Source organism: Fistularia commersonii, chromosome 4, assembly GCF_037954325.1.
Source record: "Fistularia commersonii isolate RoL2024-O1a breed Wild chromosome 4, RoL_Fcom_v1.0, whole genome shotgun sequence".
NCBI classification, from domain to species: Eukaryota; Metazoa; Chordata; class Actinopteri; order Syngnathiformes; family Fistulariidae; genus Fistularia; species Fistularia commersonii.
Genome location: NC_141287.1, coordinates 22,631,967 through 22,659,018, shown reverse-complemented (window position 1 = coordinate 22,659,018; position 27,052 = coordinate 22,631,967). Strand labels below are relative to the sequence as shown.

The 27,052-nt window shown below is 47.2% G+C and overlaps 1 protein-coding gene across 1 annotated transcript; it reads right to left on the bottom strand.

Moving 5' to 3' along the window:
• Positions 1-482: 482 nt before the first annotated feature.
• Positions 483-23,605, bottom strand: LOC147235147 (kinesin heavy chain-like). The gene is made up of 26 exons (XM_086146032.1): positions 23,350-23,605; positions 20,226-20,313; positions 20,083-20,156; positions 17,637-17,741; positions 17,193-17,241; positions 16,993-17,048; positions 16,613-16,700; positions 16,259-16,383; positions 16,084-16,188; positions 12,350-12,498; positions 11,756-11,904; positions 10,715-10,884; positions 10,559-10,627; positions 10,233-10,439; positions 8,270-8,416; positions 7,483-7,671; positions 7,286-7,403; positions 7,140-7,216; positions 6,542-6,651; positions 5,984-6,085; positions 5,838-5,898; positions 5,681-5,752; positions 4,219-4,323; positions 2,566-2,782; positions 2,330-2,497; positions 483-2,242 (listed from the first exon to the last, which is right to left on the bottom strand). The coding sequence occupies exons 1-25, from the start codon at positions 23,482-23,484 to the stop codon at positions 2,337-2,339; spliced, it is 2,928 nt and encodes a 975-aa protein (XP_086002158.1). The 5' UTR covers positions 23,485-23,605; the 3' UTR covers positions 483-2,242; positions 2,330-2,336.
• Positions 23,606-27,052: the final 3,447 nt, after the last annotated feature.

Sequence of the window (27,052 nt, the reverse complement as noted above, 5' to 3'; positions counted from 1 at the left end):
AGATCTGCGGCCCAAAGGTTGTTGGTAACCCTTTCTCTGCTTTGACTGCTGTGCCCCAGACCCCACCCTTGATAAGGCAGAGAATAAATAAGCAAATGCAACATTTCCACTGTTTATAGGATACGCTGCCACTTGGGTTGTCATTTTCCAGCATTACCTGGGTGACCAGTGTCCTGTCAGAAGCATGTCATTATGAGTAAGGCACTTTTCTGGACCTTAACACCCCCAACCAAAAAATCATCACTCATTGACAGCCCATGTGAATATCTGCAGAAGTGTTTTCTCTATTGGGCCCGGTCCAAACGCGTATCGGGAGGACAGTACATGTTGCCTCACCCTTTTCCATCAAGGCAACACCACTTAAAAGTAATTACTGGTATTCTGACGCTGTCAAAACATCATGAAACTTCCCCACTTCCTGTTGCAAAGAGCCTGAGGCTCTGATTGGACACTGAGCACCATGTGACAGCAAACACATCTGAGGCTGACTTTTGTTCTTTATTTTTTTTCTTACATCAGTGAGCAAAGTCACAGTTGGACAAACTGCACAACACAACAACAGAGACACAAACACGTTTCACCAGGAGACCTTGGTTAATCACGTCATCTACCAAACCGCACAGGTGATCCCAGTGCATGCTGGGACCAAACACTGTGGGCAACGATTGCTCTCCTGAGGACGAGTCCGCTCCGACGTAAATGCGTCCGCTGTTAAGATAAACCAGCTTCTAAATTTTGTAAATCCTTTCACATGTTCATGTTTTTTACACCAACCACTGATCAAATACATAATGAATAAACTGCCAGCCAAACAGCAAAAACATTCTGTGAATTCAATTTTAAAAAATCTGACATCAAGAAAAATTATCAATGTGAAAAAAACATTCTCTTCAAAACAGGTTGAAAAAAATTAGGTCCAGATTGGATTACAAATACACTACAAATGCTTTTCTCTGTATTTTTAAAAGGGAAAAGGCAGAATTAAACTTTGCTTTCCCTTCAGGGATTTTAAGTATCTAAAAAAGAAAAATAAGGTTAAAACTACAGCAATTATTAAAAATTATTTATTAAATTAAATAATGAAAACTCATTATTTTCTAATTATTCCTGGCAATCAATAGAAGAGGATCAATTAGGGATACATTTTAAGACCAAATATCACTTTGACTTGGAATATTCAGGTTTTCCACTTTTCCATCGTGAGTTTTGCTTCTGTCTCAAGGAGACCAAATATCAAAGGTTTGACATTCAAAGAGGTACATTCTATCCATCTATCTATTGATCTATCTTTCTCATCCTTTTTTCGTGATTTTGAGACTTTTCTCCTGAAAAGACACGTTTTCCTGTAAAAAGGGAGCTCCATACTCTTAGTTTGTCTAAAAATTGTTGCATTTAATAATTTTGTGTAAAAATGTACCAAAACCTAGATTTACGATGGAGGGCAAATTGTCAAAGAAGGATTAACATCTAGATTGTGTCTCTGTGTTGGAGACATCCTGATGATAGATGGCGACCGGGCAGAAACGGTCATTTAACAGCTGACTGACACGTACGAGCACTAAAACTCAGCAGCACATGGAAAATGATTGGTTAAAGTTTCCCGTTAACTCTAATTCTGCTGGCAAACGCCGCCTTGCCTTGTGAACAAACATTCAGGTTTCGGCTCATCGCTGCATTCTGACAACCATGTGGTTCAAATACGCCTCTGCATGCCGGGAACCTTCCAACTCCTGTTTGGAAACTTTGTGCTTCAGAAGCAGCAGATGGAGACAGAGCAGTGACCAATTGTGCCTTTCTAACATCCAAATTTCTGGTTTTATACAAACACACGACACACACAAACACACACACAGACACACACACACACACACACACACAGACAGACACACACACACACACACACACACACACACACACACATATATATATAAATACCACAAAATGGATGGAGAATTTGTGATTGTTCGGTGTGCAGCAGCTCTTGGTCATATCCTACAACATTCAACCAGCCGCGTCAGGCTGGACCATAAATGCATCTCGACTCTTCAGGGCCAGACATCTTGGGCGTTCTACCTGGAGGGTCCAGACAGACTCCGACTGCAAAGGGAAAGCACTTGTTGAGCCTCCTCGTGTTCAGAGAACGTGGAGGTGTTTCCAGTGAAGGCAGAGAGGTGAGAGGTCAGAGGTCACAGACGGTCCACAGGCTCTGAACCATAAAGGTTCAGGCAGAGAAAGAAACAACCTGGAAGATGAAGATGAGAAGTTACTTCTGCTGTTGTTTGTCATGTCCACATCCGGCATGGGCACCAGACTGCCCATGGTTACCTACCTGGAAACTACTTTGTAAGTCCAGGCACTGCTCGTGATGACTGCACTTGTGTTCGTGGGGACTGATGGCGTGGACTGGAGGAAGCTCCGCCTCCTCGAACGGCCATCCTTATAGACATAGAAGTGGACAGGTGCTGCTGGTGCTGATGTCCAGCACGGATTGGCTTGGCTGCAAGGACACAGTAGGTCAGTGTGCTGCCACAGCCCAACTCCAACTCCTGGCCTCGGATAGCTCACCGATCTGGGCAGATGGTCCTCTCCGTGACAGGTTCTTGGACCGAACCACCTCCTTGATGCGGTCCACTTCCTGTTGGTAGCGTTTACGATCCCTCATGGCTGATTCCTTTGCGTCCCTAAGGGCTCCTTCCAAAGCTTTCACTCGTTCGGCTGTGGCTCGCAGACGCTTCTCTAATTTAGGCAGCTCACAGCGAAGGTCTGCATTGTCCCTCACAAGCTAGAAAACATGAGCAAAGATTGAGAGCATGGAGGAGGTGTGGACACTGAAGTGGAACATGTCCACCGCGTCTTCTCAAGCACTTGGACCAGCCAAGTTCTTCTGTCAGGGCCCTGTTTGTAGATCATAGCCCTGTTTGTAGATCATAGCTCGGCCTTCAACACCTCCTCCAAGGCCACGTGCACACCGAGCAGCAACAGCTGCAGGTACTCTGTCCCATCTGCGAGTGGATTATGGACTTCCTCACCAACAGGAAGCAACAGGTGCAGGTCGGCAGCCATCTGTCGGCCCCCCTCATTGCGCACAGCGGAGCTCCAGCAAGGCTGCGTCTCATCAAGTCTCCCCTTCTCTCTTCTCCCTGAACACTGATGACTGCACCTCCTGCCACTACTCTAATAAGATGGATGACACTGAGAGACATTATAGGGGCAGGGTGTCACAGTTGATTCTGTGGTGTACAGTTAACAACCTGGAGCTCAACACCAACTAAATGGTGGAGTTGGTCAGACTCCTGTAGTGACCCACTCTCACAACTTCCACTCTTCATAAACAACTCTGTGGTACAGGTGGTGGACTCTGTGCACTGCCATCACCGGCGACCTGAAAGCGACCTGTAAGACTCATTCATCAAAGGTCATCAAGCGGGTACACAAAAGGATGTTCGTCCTCAGACCGCTCAGCAAGATGAACGTCTCCTCCAAAGTTTGCACCCAGTTCAGGGCCACTAAGCAGTGTCCACACCTCCTCTATCACTGTGTGGTACCCTGCATCCTCAGCCTGCACCAACTGCATTGTGCAAACGGCCAGTCGTGTCACGGGCCACGAACAGCAACCCATAAGTATTCAGTACAATGGCAGTTCCAGGCAGCGGGCTAGATGGATAATGACGGACCAGCACACCCAGGTCACTGCTTGTTCAGAACCCTACCACCAGGCCGCGAGTTCAGGTCCATCAGGACCACAACCACCAGACATTGGAACATTTTTTCCAGCAGGCCATCATGCCCCTTAACATATAACATAAGACACTTGCCCTATGTCATTGTGTACATACCTAACTTAAATTATATATATATATATATATATATATATATAAGCCCAAAAGATTATGTTACTTTTCTTATCACTCATAACTCGTATCTTAAATTTCCTGCTGTAAGACACTGTCATACCATGTCAAATTCTTGTGTACATCAGACAATTAAAGAGAATCTGACAGTGATTATCGGCTGATGTTTGCTCAAGGAATAGACCCAGTAGCTACTGTTCGGCGTACGTTAGCTATGATCCGCAAAGTGATGTCCACATTTCAAAAGAGAGGGAGGAAGTCCTTTGTGAATCTGGTTCTGAGCTGCAAGAGCAGATAGATACGCAGAGACGGAGAAGGAAACCTCTCCAAAGAGGCAACAGGACAACCAGGTGCCAGCATCGCTCACCTGTTTGTGGACTTTCCCCAACTGCTCCAGGTTGTTTTCCAAAAAAACGATCCTCTGCCTCTGAGCCAGGCTTCCTCCTGCCTCGTCTCCATCGCCATCAGTTGTCTGGTTGCAAACATGAAGCAGAACCCTGAGTAGATATTTCCAGCTTCCCTTTTATTGAAGGTGATAGCAGAGGCGGTTTGAGCCGAGCTTGTCCGCCCTCGTCCAGAAAGTTGCATTCGGGTTAGAGTTGGATTACTGCACATTTTCATGGAACTGCAGGTACTGCAGGCTTTAAGAGCAGTATATTTTCAGCCTCTTGACATCTCCTGTCTTTGGTCCTGTCTTTCTCTGTTAAAGGAAGCTGTGAGAGTCTTTCGGGCTTTGGGGAGCAAAGGGCACCTTTGGATAACAGGGAGCACCGCAAAGTCTGCAAAAAGTACACCTTCAATGTAATTATATTAAGACTAGTTATTACTATTGAGTCCTATTATGGAAAAACTGACATTGGTTCAACGGGGGCGGCATGGTGCAGGAGGTAGAGCAATCGTTTTTAGAACCGAACATTCCTGGTTGTATTCCTGGCGCCTCCTAGTGTGTCCAAGTGCTCTTGAGCAAGACACTGAAGCCCTAACATCTCCCCTGGCACTGGTGGAAAGCATACCTCCTGCTCATGGTACATCCATGATGCGTTCATTGCAGAGAATGAATTTCCCCATGGGGTTGACAAAAGGATAAATTATATTACTATGTAAAGCAATGACAAGTAAAAATTACTACAAAATATATTTTATAACAATAAATATGAGATTAATATTTATAATATTACAACCACTGATAATACCAAATAACCCCCCCATCCTCTGGCAGATCCTTGCTTGCTCTCTGTGGAGGAGGGGCGAATTATAAGTTATTACAATTTTTAATATTACTTTCTCACTTATTTGCAGGGTTTATCGTTTGTAGTAAGGGTATTTCTATGTATCTGAGACGTTTCATTATGTATTTACATTTGTTGAGCGTAAATCGATGACATGCTACCCCACGATGACTAAAGACGAAGGTAAAACAAACATTTACATTTCCTTTGGAAGCATCTGTGAATCGTTGATGGAGGCCACGCCATAGAAGCCCTGGCCATGTATGACGTAGAAAACCCGGCCCAGGGCCCCACACAGGCCAGGGACAGCCAATTAGCTACTTCAAGTTAATCTAACTTCAGCTAGACCTTCCCGAGGGTAAAGACGCTTCAGCCAAGTCTCCTTGGAGAGCTTGCAGCGGGGTGTCTCTCACAGGACAATCTTATGTGACAGAAGATGGTTATGCTCTCATCCAAAGAAAGGTTTAAAGAGCAGCGGATCCATTTCCATTCCTTCCTGACAGATTCATACACAGACAGAATTAACTGATTGATTGATTGATTGATTGATTGATTGATTGATTGATTGATTGATTGGCTGACTGGCCGATAAGGACTCACATTGGTGACTCGAGCGCCAAGATCCTGGATAAAGAGCTTCCGGAGATGGTTCAGGGTCAGGAGTTCCTTGGCCTATTCAAAATTAAACCCAGGTCAAAAGGGTCACACTGGGAGGTTGGCGGTAGATGACAGGAGAAAAGGTTTATGAAGCCCTCACCACAGTGTCCTCCAGACCCTTCAGGTCATCTCTGGCCTGTTGTCTCTTCTCATTCAAGAACCTGAAGCACATGGTATTTACATCTTCAGATTGGATGTTTGAGACATGTTGATGAGTCTGCAGCAAACGGCGAAGAACCGACTTACTGCAGCCTCTGGAGCTTTCGGTCCTTGACCTGTTCTTCAGCTCGTAGTTTGTCAAAGTCCGCCTGAAGCTTTCCGAGATCCAGCTGAAGAGCTTCGATCACACTGGAAGAAGAATAAGAGGAAATAGACTTCAAACCTGGGAAACTCAAAAAGGATCTGGATTCTGCAGTCAAAGAAACACACTGAGGTTTTTATCTGGATTAAGCTCCATCAGGTGGTCTAGCTCAGAAGAACATCAGATCTGAGATCCTCGCCCTCTTGAACAAATATTTCCTCAGTGGTTCTGCCTAAAACCTTCCCAACACCTCATAAAATTTATCTCCTTGAAACGTCCTGGATGTTTGAAACTCACAGCCAAAATCAATGTATTTGATCTCTGTTTTTGTTCTGTCTGCTCCTGGTTTGCCTGTAGAAAAGCCGATCATCACTTAGAGGAGCACAGTGCTTGGAAGTGTGGAGAACTTCATGTTATGTGAAGTAAAAAGACGTGTTTCTGTTGGGCTGCTGCACTAGAAACAAGGGTGGAGCTGAAATGTTGTCGGGCCAAGGTCACGTTACTCTTTGAGCTGCTCGTTGATTCGCTGCTTCTGCTCGATCTCGTCTCGAAGGCGGGACAGGTGTTTGTGATGAACCTCTCTGTGGTTCTCCATCTGTTCCTCCAGGGTTCTCTGTGGACCAACACAGAAAGATCATCTCCTGGGCACCAGATCCATCAACAGCACAAAGCAACATGTCCATCACAGAGGGAGATGTGGACTCCTTGGTTCCAGTCAGCTTTGCTGCTTCTTATAACAGTTTGTAGGAGGCCATCAGCTAAACAGGAAGGCAGAAGAACCTCTTCATGACATGGGAACAGCAGAGAAACCTTTCAGAGAATGGCGGGGCAAGAATGATCCTCAACTCCACCTGATGCTCCTCAGGTATGAAAGCAAATACTGAATAGCGGTGAAGCCAAAAATAATAGATCGATGGCAGGTGACGGTTGAAGGTGATGTTCAGTGGCCTCTGTGCTCCTGATCACTGTCTCCACAGTATTTACATTATAGATGCATATTATTACCTTTTAAAACACATTGCCAGCCAATCTCTACAACATTTCTTCGGGGGTAAGCAACTATTCAGAGATTGGAATCTTGTCATGAAGAATTGAGGTCACCTTCATCTCCACAGCATCCTGCAGCTGGCTCATATGTTCCTTCTCTTTGTCCATCACCATCACCTCGTGCATTTTACCTGAAGCACAGCAGAGAGCCGTCAGCCCCATGGCAATGGCCTGCTATTACCATGGTTACTCTGACTGACCTTGGGCCTGGAGCTTGGCGACCTCCTCCATCAGAACATCATGACTCTCCTCTAGCCTCCGCTTGTTTTGCTCTGTCTTCAGGAGATCATCGCTTAGAGATGCGATCTTCAGCTGGTGCTGCAGGAGACGAGACGGATAATCGTCAAGCCAAACTTACAAGATGTCTCCAGATGTCAGCCCAAGTTCCAACCCTTGCCTGTGAGATGGCCAGCTGACAGGTCATCAGCTCCTTCTCATTGGCCTCCATCTTGCTTCTGCTCTCCACCAGCGTGATCTCCAGCTGCTTGCTTCGGTTCACCAGGGACTTGACCTCTGACTTCATCTTTGTGATGAAGAGGCGGGCTGTGGTGAACTCGTCCTCTATCACGCCACTTGCTTCAGTCATCTGAGAGTCATGTGACCTTAATGAGAAGCCAATCAACACTGACCAACCTCCTGCCTATCAAATGTGATTGAATCAAAACACCATCTTCTCAGCAGACCGACTAAGATTCCTGTCTTTGTTTTTATATCCGCACATTACGTTTTTGTTGAAGAGAATTTTTTTTGTTTCTCTTTCATTTCCTTTAAAGGTCTTTTTCTTCTGAGATAAGCCCAGGCATGACTGTAGCTGACTCCAAATTACATCATGCGATAATCCAATCATCTCAACAGTGCACTTTTGTAAAGGATTCAGACCACACTAGAGATGCATCATCTGTGGAGGAGGAAGGAGGAAAGGAAGACAAGGAGGAAACAGAAGAAGGTGAAGAGGAAAGAGATGAAGAAGGACACGAGGCAGGAAAAGGAGAAGAGGACGACAGTCTCAAGATATGGGGAGAGTCCTTTTACAGTTTACGGCCATCTTAGTGGTCACACAGGCTCTACAGCCCCACCCAGTGGACTTCATCTCCACAGGGGCCTCAGGGTCTGGAGGGACAACGCATGTTCAACTACAAGGATGACATCTGCTGCCGTCTCAGCAGACCCTCACGTGGTCTTACTGCTCTGATCTCGATGGTCCCCAGGATGCCACCAATGTCCCCGAGGTCCCTGAGCAGCAGGTTGAGGATCTCGGCCGATCTCTTCTTTTGATGGGAGCTGAGCTCCTGCACGGCGGCAAGTTCTCTCTGCGATGCCTCCAGGTTCACCTGGCGAACACAACGCACAAGACCTTCAGAATGACAACATCTCTGGAAATTGGATTCAATCAAATTACGCTGACAATGAGTCAACCGTCTGCAGAACAACCCCGTGAGGGCAACGCAATAGACTAGTTGTGCTGGCCCACAATCAGAACATACCAGATACCTTTGACCCTTGGCAATTTGCATCCCGCACAACAGGTCCACCTCAGACGCCATTGTCGCCACCCTCGACTACTCCCTCTCCCACCTTGAAAACAAAGACTTCTATGTCAGGACCACAGCTCCGCATTCAACACGGTCATACCCCACCAACTCACACAGAAAATATCCACCCTTGGCCTGCACCCCACCCTGACCGGCAGACCACAGTCTGTCAAGATAGGTAACAGGCCGGACCTCAGCCAACTTCATCATGAACAGGGTTAGCCCTATTCCTATCCTCTACACCCTGATCACCCACGCCTCCTGTGAGGACGACATCATTCTGAAGTTCACGGATGACACCGCAGTGATAGGAGGCATCACCGACGGAGACAAAATGGCTTATAGGATGGAGGTGGCCAGTCTGGTGATGTGGTGTGAGGACAGCAACCTCATCCTCAACATGGACAAGACCAAGGAGATGATAGTGGACATGAGGAAGGAAAGGAGACCTCATCGGCCACTGTTCCTCCAACGTCTTGAGGTTGAGAGGGTGAGCAGTTTCAAATGCCTGGGTGTCCACATAAGCGAGGACCTCACCTGGTCCCTCAACACCATGCAGACGGTCAGGAGGGCTCAACGGCGGCTGTACTTCCTAAGGAGACTGAGGAGGTTGGGATGTCGCATGAGATCCACAGCAACTGCTTCAGCTGCATTGTTGAGAGCATCCTGACCAGCTTCAACATCATGTGGTGTGGCAGCATGACTGCTCTGGATAGCAGACGCTTGCAGCGAGTGGAAAAGACTGCAGAGAGGATCACCAGAGCCCCGCTCCCTTTACTGCAGAGCATGTAAAACTGCAGAGTCCACAGGAGAGCTGCATCTATGGCCAAGGACCACGCCCACCCCCAACACGGACTGTTCACATTCCTACTTTCCGGCCGGAGGTACAGGAGTGTGAAATGTAGAGCAACACAATTAAAGAACTCGTTCTACCCGACTGCCATCAGACTCCTTAACAGCTGGCACTCATTCTTCTTTTCTGCATTTTCCATGCAGCACAGCCAGTGCTGCGCTCATCTGCACATGCAACTACCACCTATTCAAACTTCACTCATCCTTGCACCTGCACTTTGGGAGTTGCACAACAAGCTGCACTCAAAAAGCTTGCACTTCCAACACTGTTCATAGTTATAATAATGTTTACAGATATAACAGTGTGTTCATTACTACCATGATTTATTATCCATAAATATCTAAATGCACTGCAAACTGCAAAGTAAGAATTTCACTGTCCAGGGAAACACGTTTCCACGCATGACAATAAAGACATTGAATCTTGAAAGGTGGACTTAAGGTAATTAGGAGTTTGTTGATGTGAAGATTCGGTAGAAGCTTTGCTCCAGACACAAACCACCAATTCTTCTAAACTGTCTTGGCTGTTTTTAACAGATGCTTTGAGGGTTAAAGTCAACCTGAACAACCTTTGTGAACCTCAAAGATGTGCTTCTAATGAAGCTGCTGGAAACCGTTGGAAGCTTGGGTTTCTGGAACCAGGAGGACATTGGAAGAGCTGTAGCTGAGGACTAGCTGGCATTTTTTGAAAATGGCTTCCCTCTTCCAATCTAACAAGGCTTCAGTTTCTTCAGGTGCGAGGGACTTAGCCTGCAAGACTCACAGTTTTGGAAGCAAGCTCCTCATTCAGCTGCTCGTTGACGCTGTTCTTCGTCTCAACCTCTTGGCTCTTGTGGTCATAGTTGACAGCAAGCTCCTCCAGCGCCTGAAGGACCTCCTTCACCTCCTCTTTGGCTGAGTCATTGTCTCCCCTCAGCCGGGAGATTTCCTCCTGAAGGCGCTCGTAGTCCTGGCGGTTGGAAACCAACAGCTGGCAGACAGACAGGCGGATAGGGAAAGACAGGTGGACAGGTAGATGGATAGTGCACTGTTAAGAGGTGATCTCAGGTTTGTAGAGACAGCTGGTCTGGAGAAGTTCAAATTCCTCACCTCGTCCTGATCGTTGAGTTGCTGCTTCAGGGTCTCTGCTGCCTGGCTGTGATGGTTGATCTCCTCATCCTGAAACACGCAGTCCAAGAAAGTAGTGCTCAAGAAGAGAACTTCTCTGGGAGTTCTTTTGGACCTACCTGGTAGTCCTGCACTGACCTTGTCATCTAGCTGCCTATAGAGGTCACTGATCAGGGTTTCGTACTGAGTCTTCTCCCCGTCCGACAGTGGCGTTGGGGGAAGAGCCAAGCTGTCCGTCACTGCCGTCACATCAGCTCCGATCTTCTTGCCTCTGCTGCTCAACTGTTCCTCCACAGGTACGGACTCACCTTGTCAAGCAGAAACACATGTTAGCAGTGCGGGATGTGAGGACAGAAGTTGGGCTTGGCCAGCAGACGTGGTCTTTACCATCTACGTTCCGGAAAAGGAGGCTCTGAATATGTATCAGGAGGACACTTGGCCTCAAAATGTCCTTCCTACACATTCCTGCCTTCTTACATTTCAACTAGAACTGAAGAGCCTATCACAACAAGGACCTTCTCACCTTCCTCTGCTTTTAATTCTGACATGTTCACTGGTGTCCTAAAGACCAGTCCCATCGAATCCCATCTGTGGAGGTTCTCTGTTATCTAGGTCATGGTTACTTCTGGTCAAAATCGCCTTCTCGTGGCGACTGGACTCAACTTTCTTTGTAAAGTGTAAACCATCTTTGTATAGCGAGCCACTTATTCTTCTTTCTGAAGAAGAAAATCAAGTCAAGTTGCCATGAGAAGCAGATTTTGACAAGTACAAACATCAGCCATAAATACTGAGATGAGTAAAGGCGAGGGTGTCAAATTTGGATGAGCTGAGGGTCAACATGCACGATATCCTATTATCAAATGGACTGGACAGGTAAAATCATGATGTATTTACTTCATGTATCTTTTTTTAAATTTCACTTCTGAAACATAGTATCTTTTGCTTGCAGGCCAGGAGTTTGACACCCATGAGTTAAGAAATGGTGTTTCTACCAGTATGAGGAGGTAGAAACCAACAGACTTTCAGTTTCTTTGGAGTTCAATGGTCTCAGATCTACGTTCATATTGAACCTTCATATTGTACTGAGAACCGTAAGGAGGAAGAGTTTCCTTATAAATCCTCTGGATGAAAAATCCAAGCCTTTATAAATGAACATTCCCGCCTTGCTAACTTGGTCACCTTTCCTCCAGCGCCTCAGCTCGTTTTCCAGCTTCTGGATTGTGATGTTGAGACCACGGGTCTTCTCTTTCTCCTTCTCATATTTCTTTTTCCACTCTTCAGCCGTCAGCTCCAGATTTACAGAAACCGTGTTCTTGATGGTTTTTGCCCTGGAAAGAAACCACAACACTGAGAACAGTTTTTGGAAATAATCAGGTGCTTTCCAAGGCTGCGATTAACCGAATCGAATAAGTTCCCATAAATAGACCTTCCTGTCAAGATGACAACTATGAAGAAGGGAACATCATCCTAATGCACTTTGTATAGCGAACCTGTGCATTATTAATGACACCTCCTTAGTCATGCATTGTATTCTATACTGTAGGATCTGCAGGGCCTTCTTCTCCAGTGATTTCATCTGTTTCCCAGTGACTCACATATTTGCCTGAAGAACCTCAGTCCACCCAGCTCATTGTCATCCCCCCTTGCCTATCAGAACTGAAAAAGGCCCTTGGATGATGAGGAGGAACGTCCAGTTCAGGCGCTTCAAGACTGCACAACACACACTTCCAATTCATGCCTATGTTCTCTGTGGAAAGTTCTTCCTGCCGGTACCTTTGTCCAAACATGAGCGTGGACTTTGTCTCAGCCTCGTTGTAGATGGACGGGGAGCAGCAGATGATGATGGTGGTGCGACAGTTTCCTCCCAGAGAGTCCTGAAGGATCCGGGTCATCTTACTGTCCCTATAGGGGACATGTGTCTTCTGGAAGAGAGTGATTGTGAGATCTTAGTGTCAATGAAAAGGAGGAGAGACCCTGGTCATGTCTTCATCATCATCATCACATTATTATTTCACACATGATCATGTGGGTCTACAGTCGACATGTGAATGTTCTGGTCTCCTGTAGGTGTTGGACGGTGGACAAAGACAAGGAAGGAAGCTTTTCTGATCACTGATTTCAGCAGGAAGAGGATCAAACTGATCTTCACTCTGTTGTTTATCTGCAGAGCAGCTTCTACAGAGCAGCTTCTTCAGGAGAGCTCTAACGCATGTCTAATTCACTGGATTGCTCTTTAACGAACCCATTCAGCATTTTGATCTACTTTAAGTGGGAAGCACTTAAAGTAGAAGCAGGAGAAGAACAGGAACAGCAAGACCAAACACAAAACCATCATCAGAATCCTTCAACTTTCATTCAGCAAAGCTTCGATGCCCAATGGCCATAACTCAAGCGAAACTGGAGATTTGCTGGAGTGTCCTGTGCCAAGTGATCAGCAGGTCCTTGGAGCTGCAGTTCTGGAGATCTTCTGACCCAGTCTGGCCAAATAACCACATTCTATTACGCCTTGATTGAGAACGTAATGACCTTCTCCTTCATCTGTTGGTTCCATTTCATCACCTGACACGAGAGGAATCACCACCACCTTGGTCTACTCCAAAATAATTGGCCAACCCCTCAGGCCTCTCTCCCGCTTCCAGGACAGTCAAATATTAGAAACAGCCAAAAAGATCCGGGTAGATCAGCCCCACATCTTACACCTGGCCTTCCAGTGGCTCCTTTCAGGTCGCAGACTCTGCTGCCCTGGCTGCAAATGCAGAGCACGGCTTACTTCACAGACTCTTACCAATGGGACAATTTGCACAATTCAGTACAGTAATATATTAATGCAGCCCAAAGGCGGCACTGGCTGCTGTCTCCCCAAGTCAGCCTCAGGGGAGCACAGGGCAGTGTGTCACTGAGCCGGTCCCAAGCCCGGATAAATACAGAGGGTTGCGTCAGGAAGGGCATCCGCCGTAAAACTTTAGCCAAAACCAAACATGCGAATCGACCATAATAACCAGATCATAGCGGATCGGTAAGGGGTCGGGTTAACAACGATCGCCACTGGTTCCGATGACCTACAGGAAACTAATGGAAACTGGGCCACTGTAGGTCAAAGAAGGAGATGAGGAGTACGTGTTCGGAAGCAGAGAGAGAAGAGGAAAGGCAAGAGTCTGGGACTGAGTGGGGACTTGGAATATTGGAAATATGACAGGAAAAGGTAGAGAGTTGGTCGACATCATGCAGGGAAGGAAAGTGGATATACTGTGTGTCCAGGAGACTAGTTGGAAAGGTAATAAGGCTAGAAGCTTAGGAGCAGCTTTAAGTTGTACTATCATGGTACTGACAAGAAGAGAAATGGAGTAGGAGTTATCTTGAAAGAGGTGTTTGTTAGGAACGTCCTAGAGGTGAAAAGAATGTCAGAGAGACTTATGAGTCTGAAACTGGAAATTGAAGGTGTGATGCTCAATATTGTAAGTGGCTATGAACCACAGGTGGGATGTGAATTAGAGAAGGAGAATTTCTGGAATGACTTAGATGAAGTGATGCAGAATATCCCCAGAGATGAGAGAGTAGTAATTGGTGCAGACTTCAATGGACATCTTGATGAAGGTAATAGAGGGGATGAAGAAGTAATGGGCAGATTTGGTATCCAGGATAGGAATGCAGAGGAACAGATGATGGTAGATTTTGCAAAAAGGATGGAAATGGCTGTAGTGAACACTTTTTTCCAGAAAAATCAGGTACATAGGGTAACTTATAAGAACGGCGGTAGGAGCACGCAGGTAGACTACATCTTGTATAGACGAGGTAACCTGAAAGATTAGTGACTGCAAAGTAGTTGTAGGTGAGAGTGAAGCCAGACAGCATAGGATGGTGGTTTGTAGGATGACTCTGGTGACAAAGAAGATCAAGAGGACAAAGGCAGAGCAGAGGACAAAGTGGTGGAAGCTGAAAAGGGAGGAGTGTTGCATGGTTTTCAGGGAGGAGTTAAGAAAGGCTCCGGGTGGTCAGGGTAAGCTTCCAGATGATTGGACACCAACAGCTAGTGTTATCAGGGAGACAGGTAGGAGAGTACTTGGTGCGTCATCTAGAAGGAAAGTAGATAAGGAGACTTGGTAGTGGAATGAGGAAGTGCAGGAGTATATACAGAGAAAACGGTGAGCAAAGAAGAAGTGGGACACTGAGAGGACTGAAGAGAACAGAAAGGAGTACAGGGAGATACAACGTAAGATAAAGATAGAGGTAGCAAAGGCAAAACAAAGGGTGTACGATGACTTGTATGCTCAGTTGGACAGTAAGCAAGGAGAGAATGACAGAGAGATAAAGGTGGAAAGGACTTACCACAGGTCCAGGTGATTAAGGATAGAGGGAAATGTATTAACAGACGCTTGAACGGTGATGGAGAGATAGAAAGAGAAATTTGAAGAGCTGATGAATGTGGAAAATGAAACAGAGGCAAGGGTAGATGAGGTGACTATTGTAGACCAGAAAGTAGCAGAGACTAGTAAAGGTGAAGTGAGGAAAGCATTGAAGAGGATGAAGAGTGGAAATTATATACCTGTAGAGGTGTGGAGGAGTCTGGGAGTGGCAGCGGTAGAGTTTCTGACTATTATTCAGCAGGATATAAGGGAGTGAGAAGATGCTTGAAGAATAGAGAGGAAGTGTGATGGTGCATATTTTTAAGAATAAGGGGGATGTGCAGAATTTTGGCAAGAATAGAGGGAAAAAGTTGATGAGCCATCAAATGAAGTTATGGGAAAGAGTAGTGGAAACTAGACTGAGAGCAGAAGCCAGCGTTTGTGAACAGCAGTATGGCTTCATGCCTAGAAAGAGTACTACAGATGTAGTACATGCTTTGAGAATGCTAACAGAAGTACAGAGAAGGCCAGAGGGAGCTGCATTGTGTTTTTGTAGACCTAAAAAAAGCATATGACAGGGTGCCAAGAGAGGTTGCATCCCTAACCCTAACCCTATAGGGGGTCATCAGGCAAGAGGCCGGCAAGAGGCCGGTTCAACCTCAGCAGTCACCAGTCAATTGCGGGGCCATGTAAAGAGCCGTTCACTTTCTGATGTGTTCAGAGCAATTTTTGGGAAAAAAAAAAATCGAGGAAACCCACGCTGGCAGACTCTACCCTCAAAAGCCCCCTGTGGGAATCAAACCAGGGTCCTTCTTACTGAGAGGCGCTCACCACTGCACCACCGTACCACCCGACACTTCTACTGAATTAGACTGTAAAGTAACAATCCATCCATCAACAGTGCTATTTAATTAAACTCCTTCACTTTGGTTGGTCAACGCCAGTAGAGGTCACAGTAGCATCTTGCTAGCAGTTCACAAAGTAGCTCTAAAAGCCTCTTTCCTGCAGTGACATCTGACTGGTCAAAGTCACTGATCACCAGTCAAATCATAAAAGTAGGTTCAGTCAATGTTTAAGGGAGGTTTGATCAGACTTTGACCAGCGATTTGTTTAGAGACAAACCTGCATTTCATGCGAGACAGAAACCGAGGAAATGAGACTCACCGTTCCTTCACTCAGAGCTGAGATGACGTTACCGAGAGCAGACAATGACTTGTTGATGTTCTTGGCTTCATCCAATACTGCGCCCTCGGCTCCTGTTTTACTCACCTGGGCGACACGGAGACATCTTTAGGACACCAACGGGACGAGAACATTACATGAAGAGGCAGGATCAGACCTTCTCGCTGCCCGCCAGGTCCACCAGATAGAGTTTCCCTGACAGCTTGGTCTCTGTCTCCATGTTCTCCTGCTTGATGTTGATGAGGAAGATGGAGTGACTGCGAGAGCTGTGCTCGTTCATGTCTACGATAGGACAAGGTGTTAGTGTCTGAAATGACCAGAGGACAAAAGACGTTTCCGCTCCTCGGTTTTATCGACAGAGTTCACATTTGAAACTCCTAAAACTCTACCCCGGGCTTCCCTGACAACCATGTAGGATCAGCAGTGGCAGGAGGAGCAGGACAAGCTCACCAGTGCCTGTATAAGTACTGCAAGTGCAGTGAATGCAGGATCTGCTGCCGTTCACACTCACTGGTGACAGCGACGTGCCGGTTTGCTTTGCCCTCGTCGATGACGTCCATGACCTCCTCGGGACTGGAGACAAAGCGTTCTGTGCATCCCTGGAACACACGGGTGCCGCGGTAACTGAACACCATGGCATCTGAGCAAGCAGTGTGCTAATACTACAATTGCTATTCAACTAACATCTGAAAACTACAGTCACTGAGCTGTGGCGACTGCCCAGTGAGAAAACTGCCGCCAGCTAACGCTGAACTCCTGATACACCAATACTGCGGCAACCACATGACTGAGGTACAAGTACTGCAATAATTGTCACAACGCCAACGTAGCACTTGTACTTCAGAAACAGAAAAAGTACAATTATAATACTGGAGTAAACCACACCCATACCTTGACAAAGGGAACCCTGTTCTTGTCTTCGTGAACGGCTAAGTTTGTCTTTGACACTGAAACACAAACAGATATTTTACCCCCAGTCAGCCTACATGTCCTTTTCCCCTCATTTTCCCCCGTTGAAAATGTTGGAATAACATGAAAATACATTTAGCATATGAATGATATTAGAGATATTTAAAAAAATATGGACCCACCATCCAACAGGTCTCTGATTTTATCCAGATAGATTTCAAAATAAGAGACCTGCAGAAAAAGACCATGCCATGATCAATACTTTATGAAGGCATTTAGACTGAATCAACCCCATTGCAAACCCTTGGTCTCTTCATTTTCTGAACTGATCCAATTCACTTGCAAAATACCAGAAACGTTATAAACATTATCACAAATGTCAAATACGCGGGGACAAACTCCCAAACTGCCTCAGAGCTGCTCTGGGCCTTCACGCTGAAAGAACCCCAGCTGCCAGGTGGTGACGCCAGTCTTCACCCGTCTCATTGTACCGGGTTCTTCTCGGTCTGACTTCAATGAACCAGCAGCTGACCGAGAACGCAATTAATGAATTTCTTTAATTTGGTATGAAACAGCAGCCAGGCCAATGAGGGTTTCCACCTCATGGGAAATGATGGCATCACCACCTTGATATGAAACTCCAGGTTCTCGTCCATCGAGTAGATGTGGTCAAAGATGTCTCTGGCGATGCGAGGAATGATACCCATTAGCCGACCGTCATGAAGATTTCCCTGGAAAATAAACACATGTCAAGGTTAAACTAATAAACAAAGAGCAACCCGCTGACAAATAATAATACCATCCAGGTTTGTTTTTATTATTTTTATCTTATTCTAGTGCTTTGGAGCAAGACCTGGGCTGGATCATGGAAAAGTCACCCCAGCAGGTAAACCAATATCAGGAAAGCTTCATTAATGAGTGGCGCGAAGGCAGCCGCCAAAGCAGAGAGGCCCAGACTTAACTCTCCCCGGCCACTTGGTGCAGGACTTCTGGAGACACAGTCCCTCCAGCGTGCCCCGAGTCTTCCCCCGGGACCTCCTCTTGGTTGGACACCTCACCGGGGAGGCGTCCGGGAGGCATCCTGACCAGATGCCCGAGCCGCCTCATCTGACACTTATCCACCTGGAGGAGCAGCGACCCCGCTCCGAGCCTCTCCCGGATGGCGCAGCTCCTCGCCTTACTTCTTGCGGAGAGCCCGGACATCCGGCGGAGAAAGCTCAGTTCAACCAGGTCTGTTCGTCCTTTTCATCATTTGGGGTCTTCTTGAGCCACGCTTTGTCTGGTTTCTCCCCCAGAACCTGTTTGCCTTGGGCGACCCTACCAGGGGCATAAAGCCCCCGACAACGTAGCTCCTGGCAATCACTGGGACATGTAAACCCCGATAAAAAAAATAAATAAATAAATAAAAAACAGAACATTTAGCAGTTTAAAAAAAAGAAGACATCAGATAAGACCTCAGGTTTACAAAAAGATTAGCTTATAGGTAATGATTATTTTTGTATTATGAGAAAGAATTCTTTCAATCCAACCAATTCTAATAATTATAGGAGAAGAATGACTGCATAGACTTTCAACTGGGTTACTGTGTACATTTCCACAATGCGGCATCAGGGAGGGCCAAGCCCACATCTTCATGAGCCATGAGGGTAGTCAGGAAGGGCAGCTGGGGGACAACTTTTGGCAAACCTAAATATGTGAATTGAACAGAATATGACCATTTCAAATCGGTGGAGGCCCGAGTTATCACCATTGATGCTGAGAACCTACAGGGAACCACTGGAAAGTGGGCCACTGTGGGTGGAAGAAGGAGAGGAGGAAAGCTTGTCCGGAAGCAAGAGAGACAAGAGGACTGAGACTGAGTTTGGGACAGAAAGGAGGGACTTTGAATATCAGGATGATGACAGGAAAAGGTAGAGAGTTGGTGGACATGATGCAGAGAAGGAAGGTGGATATACTGTGTGTCCAGGAGACCAGGTGGAAAGGTAGTAAGGCTAGGAGCTTAGGAGCAGCTCGAAGTTGTACTATTATGATACTGACTGACAAGAGAAATGGAGTAGGAGTTATCTTGAAGGAGGACTTTGTGAGGAACGTTCTGGACGTGAAAAGAATGTCAGACGGACTGATGAGTCTGAAGCTGGACATTGAAGGTGTGATGCTCAATGTTGTTGGTGGCTATGGGATGGAAGTTAGAGGAGAAGGAAAAGGTCTGGAATGAGTTAGATGAAGTGATGCAGAAGATCTCCGCAGATGAGAGTATGGCCATTGATGCAGACTTCAGTGGACATGTTGGTGCAGGAAATAGGGGTGATGAAGAAGGGATGGGCAGGTTTGGTCTCCAGGAGAGGAACGCAGAGGGACAGACGGTGGTAGACTTTGCGAAAAGGATGGGGATGGCTGTTGTGAATACTTTCTTCAAGATTCAAAGTGTTCATTGCCATGTGTGGGTCCGGAGACATGGAGATGCTGGAGAAGAGGTGGACAAATGTGTTCAAGAAAGTTTGAACAGTTTGAGAAAAGTATCAGCCAGAATGAAAGGAAAGACAAAGAAGATGCAGGGGAGCCTGCCAATGATGTCTGGTTTGGAGACACTTAGTAAAAGACAGGCGGCAGCACAATGGAGATGTGGAGGTTTTCCTTTGGGAGTGAGGAGGATGGAAAGGATCAGGAATCTGTCCATCAGAGGGACAGCACATGTCAGATGTTCTGGAGATCAACTCTCGGCTCTACCTGACTCCAAAACCAGTGTCCGCTCTCCCACCCACCTCGCTCACTGACTGCAATCTCCAAAATAAAAACCCGGTTTTTAGGGTGACGGATGGAGAAGATCTGGGTAGAAGGACGCTGAGGGTAGAGCTGCCGGGCAGGAGGAAGACCAGAGAGGAGGTTTATGGATGGAAGGAGGGAGGACAGGAAGTTAGAGAGGAGCATGCAGAGGAGAGGGTTGGGTGGAGGAAGATGATTCGCTGTGACCCCTAGAGGAAGCCGCCCGACGAAGAATAAGTTGGGCTCATTTCCATTAGAAGATATGACAGAAAATGTCTTTTTGAGGCATAGTAGAAGAAACCAGCTGACCTCCATGGTGTGGGTCTTTCCTGACGATGTCTGACCGTAGGCAAAGATGGTGCCGTTATATCCTCCGAGCACATCTGGAACGAACACACACACGCACACGTCACATTTTGATTTCTTCACTAAACGGACCTCCGGCACCTCACCTTTGACGATCTGCTGGGCGCAGGTCTCGTACACCTGCAGCTGCTCGGCGTTCGGAGGAAGTACCCTGTCAAAGATGTACGGCTTTCCCTGCAACACAGAAAACACGCAGCCAAAATAAGAGTCTTCAACAGCAGGGATTCAAGTTTTATGGTTTTTCTACCTGATTGGAAATAAAATGTGACGAAGGTTCCTTTGTGTAAGAGGACATCATCTGAGCTATGATCTCTGTGAAGACAAAGATGGGGCCCAAGCAAGTAAAACAACTGCTCACCATTCAACTGCATGGATGATAACTAGTGGAACTAACCGAACGGATTCTTGGTGTGGTCTTCCAGCCGCACTAGGACCGAGCAGAGGACCCTCTAGAGGGTGATGAGACTCCTCCTAGCATTAGAACAGCACCATCTACAACCTCCTGCTTGAACAGCACCGCCCCACACGTCACCTCTTCCACCTGCTGGCCTCTGGGAGACGATACACCTCCGTTCCAGTCGCTTTGGATAAAAGCGTCTGCCAAATGACAGCAATGTAATGTGATGTTCGAGACAGACCCGCAGACCTGCTCACCGCCTCTCCCCTCGGGTAGCGAGGCCACTGAATGAACGGCCCGTCGCTCTGCACCCCGATCCATCCTGCCACCAAGAGAACTGTGAAGCAGGTCTTGCATCACCGCAGCACCCAAACAGCCCTCCGCTCACCTCGGTCTACGGCCTCCAGCCCTTTCTGACGGAGGACATGACTGCACCTTTCCCTCCTGCCCTCCAGTAACGATGGTCTATTTGTGCTGCTGTCACGTTTCACGTCTGCGTTCGGCGGCGCCGGTAAAGATTATCACGCGCATTCAGTGCACTCACTACCACTACCTGAATGCCATCTGCACTTTTCGGGGGTGCGGCGCAGCCCGGGAGGTCGGCTGTCGTCCTTGGAACCGAACATTCCCGGTTCGATTCCAGCGCTTCTCCGAGTGTGGTCGAGCAAGAAACTGAACCCCTGACCGCTGCTCAGTGGCTGCCTTCTGCTCACGGTTCGTCCATGACGGGTTCAACCCAGTGCTCAGAGGTCACTGATGTTGTGCGCGATGTAGAACCCAATGTGACAAGAAAGACAGTTATAACTTTCTCTTTAAAGGAGGAGTGAAGAGATGCACTTAACAGGGCGCCACTTTTATCCAAACTCCAAAGAGAAGGTAAAAAGCAAAACTGTTACAAATACAGCCGCTTCTGTGGCAGAGATCTGAACCCGGTTTGATGTTCTATCAGCACCACCCAGACGGAGCAGCAGGGGAGCAGAACGTCTGGCAGCTGGTGAATCCAGAGGATTGATATCAGCTGATCAGAGCAATCGGCTCAGCTGTCAGTCATTTAGTGAATATCGGTCTGCCTCCAGTGATTGATCCCGTTATCAATTCAATGACCTGTCACAGTAGCGTGGGCGGTGTAAGCATTGAGCACAAATTGTTGGACTTTCATAAAGCTGAATTTAAGGTTGAGTTTTTGATAACGCTGGTTTTAAAGTTTATGTTTTTAATAGCGGTGATTTTAAAGTGCTGCTTTTTGATAATGCCATTTTAATGTTTTGGGTTTTTTCTAATCAAATTCTTACTTGTACACTTTTGATTACTACGGGTTGTTTTATTACTTCTCTAATAGCTAAGAATAATTCCTTTAGGTTTCCAGCTCAGAGCTTAGGGTCAAAAAACTGATAAACAACGACCGAGTCAATAATGTTGGTTTCAACTCGACAGCTGACAAAGACAGAGACCTGAGTGTTGCCATGGCAACTGCATCAGAGATGATCAAGGGACACACACGCATGCACATGCACATGCACACAGACATAATATGCACACACACACACACACACACACACAGTCAAAGGCACAACATTCCTACATAAGAATCAAGAGCACCCCCAGGCAGCAGGCCGCTGGAAGGCGCTCAGATGTCCGTAGATGTGAAGACACGCACGAAGAGCGTGAACGCTTGGATGATTGACAGGTGAACGGGTGAAGCCCGCTCTCCTTCCCATGGCAGCTGGTTTTGAGGTTTCTACGACTGGAGAGCAGACCGTGTCCTGGTGGAAGTCCCCGATGTTGACGAGGTCATGCGATTCTTATCTCCGAGGGTTTCGAGCCGGTGATCCAGATCACGGTCGGACTCTTGAAGGCACAGATGTCATCTCATTACATCGATTTCAAACTCCTGCTTCCTCTCCTCCTTCCTGGAGCGGAAGCAGGAGACCTCTGGCCTGGATGTGGTCTGAAGACTAATGAGCAGGTCAGGTAAGCAGGCAGATCTGCCCAGGGTTTGGACCAACATAAAGACCCCAGCGGAGGTTCTCCGGTCATCGGAGGTGCATCGAAAAGACCGCTGACACGTAAGTGTCACCATAGATCAAATCTAAATCGTTCTAAAGTGCCACAGCAGAGTTATCTGCTGACACGTTCCATGTGGAGCAGGTTTGGACCACACTCTTTTCCATCGTCTGCCAGTGTCTTCTACTGGCAGGAACCTGGGACAGACCCGGCTCGGTGTGGCCTCTGCACATCTGCTGACGGGCCGCCGGCACTGAGCTTCTAATGGAGCTTCTGCGGTGGCAGCGTTTCTCAGGTCATTCCTACGTTCTTTTGTTTCCTTCTTCAGGTCATGTGACGGGCTGAGCTGCTGGAGCTGCTGCCAGGGGATGGACCTGAGAGCAGGTTTGAGAGGAAACATCTTGACTTCACCTTCACCTCCATCCCCTCACGGGACGAGATTGTGTGAGCGTCTTCCATCGAAAAGACAATTCGGTTTTTGAAGCTGAGAAGGGAAACTGCGGTCACATTATCCCTTTACAGTTTCTATTTTTTATTCTACTGATTACGTCTCTGCGCACACACGCACACACACGCGCAGATAGGTTGATTGGTTGACCATGAAATTGAATTGCGTAATTAACGTTCACGTTGATAAACCGCACGTTTTCTCTGTCGCTGATCAACAATCGATCTCCGTCTGGTTTCCGATCAGAATACACCAATGAATGCACCTTCGGCCCCGGTGCCCGGAGCCTCGGTGCCTCGGTGCCCGGTGCCTCGGTACCCGCCCCGGCCCTCGGGCCCTCCGGTCCCCGGCGGACACTCACCGCCACCACCACCGTGTCCTCGCCGTTGAATTTCGGGACGCTTTTGTCTCCTCGGCTCCGCTCCGCGTCGTTGAGCGGTCTGAAGCGGCACATCACCTTCACGCCGCACAACCCGCCGCCCTCCGCCGCGTTCATCTCGGCTTCTGTCCGGCACCGACGGTCCGACGGACGGGGAGCGTAGCGGACTCTCCGGTGGCGCTCGTACGGAGATGCGGAGGATGGAGCGCCTCTGCGGCGGAGAGGATGGAGTGGCCGCGCCCCCTGGAGCTCCGAGCACCGCGGGGAATTGTGGGACGTGGAGTTTGCGGCCGTGAAGCGCCGACGCTGTGGTGGGAAACAGGAAGTCTTGTTTTTTTTTTCACATTTATTTCCGATAAATCAATCTTCTGTCAGAGACCAACTGGAAAAATCAACAACTACATATTGTTCTCGATTAACCGTTTTCCATGTTGGAAATAATTAACCCTAGGATTATTATAATCATCGTTAATTCTATAATTATTGTTATTATCTACAAATGATCACATCTACAAATGCCTTCGTGGCATTTGCGCCGTCCAACGTATCGTGATTATGGGATGCTTTAAGGCTCTTGTTAATACATGCTGTCAACCCGGAGGACAACAGAAAGCGGTCTGACAGGCGCCGAAGGGCCCAGGTCTGCTCTGGGGTGCAGAGATCTCGGGAACTTTCTCAGGATCTCCAGCTTGATGGTCACCTGACCTTTTGTCTTGACTTTTAGAGGCGGGTTTCCTGAAACCTCCGGTGCTGATCGTCTCACTGGGGAAGGATGGAAGCAGTGAAAAGTATTCAGGCGAGAGGCTGAGGGTGTACTTTCTCTCTCCCAGTGGAATAGAAGCTGTATTGTGATACAGGACAATATAATAATACATAACCCTAACCCTCTTACAGCCAAACAATTACATTTTAGTTTGGCTCCCCAATTGTGTTTGAAGATAAAAAAGGAGAGTCCATCAGCTCTAACCTGTTAGAAGGGTTAGAAGATGTCGACTTCATATGGCACTGAACCGCTCATTTGCACACACATCCCCTCCAGTAGAGGTATAAAATAAGAAATATATGAGATGATGCACGTATTGATGCCGTATCCGTATAAAGCGAGATTAAGCACAGGTTTGCAAATAGTGCTTCATTTGTCACACATAGAATTTCAGGTTTTTTTCACATGTAGTGAGTGTTGTTGTACATGCAGCTTCACATATTGCACATGCAGAGAGTGAGTGTTTAAGGAAAGGAAGCGTTGGATATGCTGGGGGTGCAGGTGAGAGCGAGGACATGCAGACAGTGTGCCGCGCCAGACAAAAACAGAGGGAAGAACAGGACACCAAACTGATCCCTCACTCAAACACTGAAATCAAACCAATGGCGAACTTGTCTCGTTTGTGTCGATGAAAAATGAAAAACAGGGGCCTGCTGTCATTTTGACCTTCACGCCATGGGCTGAAAATGGAAACAACCACAAGCTGCATCCAAAATTTAGGAGACAATTTAAACCAAAAGCTTGACCTCCAGCTCAACCTGGAAATGATCTGAGCTGTTTTTTTTTTTTTTTGTCTCCGGTGACAAACGGATCATTTCTATCTAAAGATCATCTTACACGCAAGATAAATGATGTCCTACCTGAACCGTGACTGTCCCATGTTCATGCTCTGCCCTGATCCAGCCCTGCTGCAGAGACCAAACACCTGCCGGGCCGGGCGAACCTTCAGCTGGTGAAAGTGTAGCAGCGCCCGATCCCGACACACAGGGGAAGAGATGGAAGACGATTAACATCGCATTGTCAGACTTTAAAAAGTCATACATTTTAGATTAGAACAAAGTCTTTTATCACATACTCTTTGAAAACAGGGAATTTATGTTTTATGGCCCTCATAAAATCATTACGCATTACGTACCACAATACAACTTCACAGCGTAACGTACATCTCTGGATGATTGAACGACAGCAGATGCCTTGAGCGCTTCTTTTGCAGCCCGGACAGAGAGTGGAGGTGAGGTGTGAGGGGGTTGCTGGGTCGTCATGGTGTGAAGACGGAAGAATGTTATAGAGAGAAACCGGAGTCTCCGTGGTTGTTATTTTGTAGTCGTACGAAACACGGGCGACTTACACGAATTCTCGGTTACAACAGATTGAAAGGAAAGAAAATGTAACTTTCAAAGGGACTGGGAATGGGCCGGGCTTCTGCTGACCGGCAGGGACTCAGAGGACTCAAAACCCAATTCTCTTTGGTGACTGACTCATAAATGTGAGTCAGTGAAAAGACAAGGAGCGTCAAATAGGAGACAGAGAGGGAGCGCCGCTCGCTTGCCTCCTCCAATCAGTGTTCATATCGAGATGACGCGCAGGAGGGGGTGGGATTTATAGCCCGGAAGCGGGAAACAACCTGAGACTCCTGCATCTCCGGTCACCTCAGCCTTCATCTCCTGTGAAGCCACATCCTGGACGTCCAGTCGGTTTTCTTAAGATGTTTACTTTCCTCTGATACAGACCTTTGTCCTACCGACAGAAACACTTTGACATGACACCAAAGTGTCCACTGGTGGGGGTGAGTGGGAGGACGTCAGACAACATGGAGGGAATCCAAGCAGTGGAACATGGAGGAGATCCAGACAGGAGAACATGGTGGGGATCAAGGCAGGAGAACATGGAGGAGATCCAGACAGGAGAACATCGAGGGAACACACACACCGTTAGGAAAAGAACTAGGAACCCTCCAGAGGTGAACACCATCACCCGAAGATGATGGTTCCCTGAATGAAAGCTGCAGTGACATGTATGTCCACTAGATGGCGGAGCTGTTCCACTATTAATGTCCATTCACTCAGGAGCTCGCGCCTGTTTAGCAGTCAAGGACGCTGCAGCTTATCCCGATTGACTTTATTAATTTTTATAGTTATTCTTATTATCATAATATGGGAACTCTAATAAGGGTCTTTCTGAGACTTTCACCGGCCCAAATAAAAGCAGAGGGTTGCGTCAGGAAGGCCGACCGGCATGAAACTTGTGGCAAAACCAAATATGAGAATCAAAGCTACGAGTCTCATAACGGATGGTCCAGGGCCGGGTTGAAAACGATCACCCGCGAGGAACCAGAGGAAAGTGGGCTGCTGTGGGTGGAAGAAGGAAAGGAGGGAGGCGTGTCCGGAAGTCAGAGAGAGAAGAGGAAAGGCAAGAGTCTGGGACTGGGAGGAGGGACTTTGAATGTGGGGACGATGACGGGAAAAGCTAGAGAGTTGATCTACATGATGGAGAGAAGCAAGGCGGAGATACCGCGTGTCCAGGAGACCAAGTGGAAAGGTCGTAAGGATGGAAGCTCAGGAGCAGGTTTGAAGTTAAGGTTTAGGTATCACGGTACTGACAGGAGGAGAAATGGAGTAGGAGTTATCTTGAAGGAGGAGTTTGTGAGGAACGTTCTGGAGGTGCAAGTGTCAGGTAGATGTAGACAGTCTGAAGCTTGGACATTGAAGGTGTGATGCTCCATGTTGTTAGCGGCTATAACCCACAGGTGGGAGGTGAGATACAGGAGAAGGAGAACTTCTGGAGTGAGTTAGATGAAGTGATGCAGAATTTACATTTACATTACATTACAGTCATTTAGCAGACACTTTTATCCAAAGCAACTTACAGAATATCTCCAGAGATGAGAGAGTGGTCATTGGTGCAGACTTCGATGGACATGTT